This window comes from Dendropsophus ebraccatus, chromosome 9, assembly GCF_027789765.1.
Source record: "Dendropsophus ebraccatus isolate aDenEbr1 chromosome 9, aDenEbr1.pat, whole genome shotgun sequence".
NCBI classification, from domain to species: domain Eukaryota; kingdom Metazoa; phylum Chordata; class Amphibia; order Anura; family Hylidae; genus Dendropsophus; species Dendropsophus ebraccatus.
In genome coordinates this window covers 102814676-102818609 of record NC_091462.1, presented here as the reverse complement: position 1 = coordinate 102818609, position 3934 = coordinate 102814676, and the positions used below count along the sequence as shown (strand labels likewise).

The 3934-nt window shown below is 40.5% G+C and overlaps 1 protein-coding gene across 1 annotated transcript; it reads left to right on the top strand.

Moving 5' to 3' along the window:
- The first annotated feature begins 2549 nt into the window (after positions 1-2549).
- On the top strand, positions 2550-3659 carry LOC138801834 (chemerin-like receptor 1). The gene has a single exon (XM_069984933.1). It carries the CDS (start codon positions 2550-2552, stop codon positions 3657-3659), a length of 1110 nt encoding a protein of 369 aa, XP_069841034.1.
- The last annotated feature ends 275 nt before the right edge of the window (positions 3660-3934 follow it).

The following is a 3934-nucleotide window of genomic DNA, read 5'->3' as shown; positions in this document are numbered from 1 at the left end:
AGTGATGATACAGTAGTTTTATTAAAGACGCACTGTCTATCTAAAACCCAATATAATCGTCCAGGATATGGTTGTGAATCTTATAATGTGTTTCTCAGAAATGAGATAATATTGGACATAGACAGAGCTAATTAAAATCCGTCATCTATAAAAATTCAAGTATTGCATCAAATATTCCTACAAAACTTTCAGCATGAATTGTTTCCCACGTAAACCTCAGTCATATGTCCCTTAAAAAGAACAATCTAAAAGCAGAAACTTATGAAAGTCTGTGTAACCAGGAATGGGGAACCTGTGGTCCTTCAGCATAACTACAATTCTCATCATGACTGGATAACCAAAGTGTCAAAGATTTGTAGGCATAATGGAAATTGTAGTTTTGCAATAGTTGGGGGACCACAGCTTTCCCATCACTGGTGTAACTGAATGTATGACATGTACAACAATGCATGTAATGACATAGAAGTTGTCTCACTCACGTTGGCCTTGTCCCCAATGGGATCCACAATATGAATTCTGTGTTGACCAGTGTGTATAAAAGAGTAGAAGGAAATACACAAGTATGGGGAAAGCATATTCACACAGATGTTACTTGCTAGGATTTGAACCCCAGTGTTGCGAGGTAACAGCATGAACCACTAAGCCACCATTAGTGTTGAGCGGACCAAACTGTTTGAGTTTGGCAATGCTCTCTGAACCTGAACGCTCGACATTTGACTCCCGGCGGTTGGAGAAGTAGGATTCAGTTCTAAGGCTGCCAGGAACACATGGATACAGCCTATGACAATATAACTGCAGTTGTTCATGAGAGAAAATGCAACACTGTGAACACCTGCAGCCCCCTTCGAATGATACTTGTGATCATCATGGTGTTTTTTTTAGTCCACTAGTTATAGCAGAGATTGTGTAATTTATTGCTGCTCCCCATATAAACCTTATAACCATGGTTAGTGTTCACCAGCTGTTGCAAAACTACAATTCCCATCACACCTTTGGCTGTCCAGGCGTGATGGGAAATGTAGATTTGCAACAGCTGGGGGACCGATGGTTTCCCATTCCTGCATTAATGCCACTTGGATCAATATCGCTTATGCAAACATCTGCTTGAACCCTATTATGTATTCGTTGTGTGGTCGGAGAACTGAACTGCATTCTATATAATTGAAGTTATATAGAATGTTATATAGGCTGAATACAGCCTATGGCCATGTTCACACAACGTATATTTTTGTAAACTATCGTGATTAGACACAGCATGTATAGTGTGCTCTCTACGGAGCAAAATTTTGGTAGGTAGATGAAATAGGTATGAGCTTTGTGTGGTGCTCAGCTATAATACACAGTCTTTTAATTCTTAATGTAGTATAAAAGAAAATTAGCGGCACTCACTACTTTGTAGCAGTTCCATCATTCCTTTATTGAAAAAAGTAACAAAAAATAAATCGCAGTTGAGACGCCAGTGTTAGCCAAACTGTGTTGCTGGTTACAGCTTCCGGCACTTCCGGCACTTCTACAAACCTTGTGGCCATGTTCACACAACGTATATTTTCTGAAAAGTACGGTCGTTGTTGCCGATTGCAACAACAGCCGTGATTAATACGAAAATATACGTTGTGTTGTAGTCTATGGAATCCTGGACGGAGTGTATACAAATAGTATACACTCCGGCCGGGATCCCTAGCGGCGCTGCGATAAACTGACAACCCTGTCAGTGCACACAGTAGAGCGAGAGGCCGTACGCTGCATTGTGTGGAGTGGGGAGTTCTGCACAGATGCGCCCACATCAGAACTCATTGGCGCTAAAGATCATCCAGCCGGTACTTACCAAATGTGAACATAACTTATGGCTGTATCTATGTTTTCCAGGACTCTCTAGGACGGCATCCAACTTTTTCAGCCCCAGGAGTCAAATGCCGAGCTTAGAGAGTGTTGCCTGCCCTGAACAGTTCGGCAAGTCTGCCCAACACTAGCCACCATATTAACACACATTACTTGTCTCAGCCTGGGCCATTTACTGAATGTTTTACTATATTTTTTTATCCCTTATGGAGGGCCCATAAGACTGTCCAGTTGGAGTGAAAAAAAAGTTTTTTAAACTCAACCATGTACCAGCTTCTATTAAGAGGACTCCCACCAGACTCTTGCCAAGAGGCCTCTGCCAACATTAGTCCTGGCGAGAAATTCACAGAATAACTTATCTCTGGCACATTTATAGCTTGTTTTCTCCAGACAAAACTAAATAAAAAAAAAAACAACAAAAAAATAAATAACCTAATAATACATACAAACATGTAAACTATCAATACATACATTTAAAAAAAAATTACCATGCATTTATAACTGTGGCCTTTCTGGAGCAGTAGGTCTGTAGCTCTCAATGGAACCTTTCACAGAATACAGTAAAGTAAATAAGTTATGGATTCCCGAGGAACAAGGGATCATTAAATGTTGTGAATACTATTTCGGGTAAATCTTTACGTCACCAATGACGGCATGTGACGGACTCTTACTGAATGTCTGTGCTCATTTTCAGGATCTAACACTGGAAAATGGCTTTGTCCCATGATCTCTGTTATTCCATCTTGGATATTCATCTTCTTCTTGAATTCCGTGACTCTTACTCATCTGTCCTTCAGTACTTCAGTTTTGTGATGTCCATTGTGATCTGCCTGGTGGGATTGGTGGGAAACGCAGTTGTCATCTGGCTTCTCGGATTTATCATGAAGAAATACAAGTCTAGATACTGGTTTCTGAATTTGGCCATTGCTGATTTCTTCTTTCTCCTGACTTTACCCTTTTATGCCATCTCAACTCTTAAAGGCACCTGGACATTCGGGACCCACATGTGTAAACTTTATTTATTCACTTTATTTATTAATATATATTCTAGCGTTTATATTCTTATCACTTTAAATATTGCCCGAGTATTGTCTGTAGCAACACCAATGTTCCACCTCAAATTTATCTCCCAACGGGTTTCTTTTCAGATCTGTACGTTGATCTGGTTTATTTCAATATTTTCCAGCCTCCCAGTGTTTTACTATAGTAGTGACGTGAACATTGGAGAAGTCACACAATGCAGCTATTTATATTCTAAGAACTTAAGCACTGCGATAGTCAATGATGGGTATAATGTGAGTGGTGGGAACGCTACCAGGGGCATCTCAGTCGGTGACATCTGCACCAAGTTGAGCCCTTTCATTGACCACTGCTCAACTGACACATGTTGTGGTGGTGAACAGGCTATCGATTCCTGGAACCATATGATGCTTAAATCTCAGTGGATTTCAATGCCTTTTCTTACCTTTGGATATTTTATTCCTCTTGGTGTTGTAATAATTTGCAATATAACTATAGCAGCGCACATAAGGAAATCCAAGACCCCCAATCCCTACAGGCTGTATCGAATCACACTTGTGATCATCATGGTGTTTTTTATAGCATGGACTCCGACATTCATAGGAGAGATTATATTTCTGATCGCCGTTAACAATAGGGACATCGTAACCATGGACAATGTACTTACAGTCATGCCACTCGTGGAGAGCTTTGCTTATGCTAATAGTTGCTTAAACCCTATCGTGTATGTGATGACTGGTGGGCGAATGCGAACAGGACTTTCCAATATCATTAGAAATATTAGAAATAACTATACATGAACGGACTATGTGCTACCATGGGATGACCACCAACCATACATCACAAAGTCATAGTCAGCTGTTCTGTATTTTGCCTTGGTTGTGTCCATCTATCTAATATGTGATGCTTTGTATTATTGACTATTAGAGATGAGCGAACCTGGAGCATGCTCGAGTCGATCCAAACCCGAACGATCTGCATTTGATTAGCGGTGGCTGCTGAACTTGGATAAAGCTCTAAGGTTGTCTGGAAAACACGGATACAGCCAATGACTATCCATGTTTCCACATAGCCT

Bases quoted from the DNA above. Each gene is read 5' to 3' on its own strand.
- LOC138801834 (XM_069984933.1), top strand. From the start codon at position 2,550: ATGGCTTTGTCCCATGATCTCTGTTATTCCATCTTGGATATTCATCTT.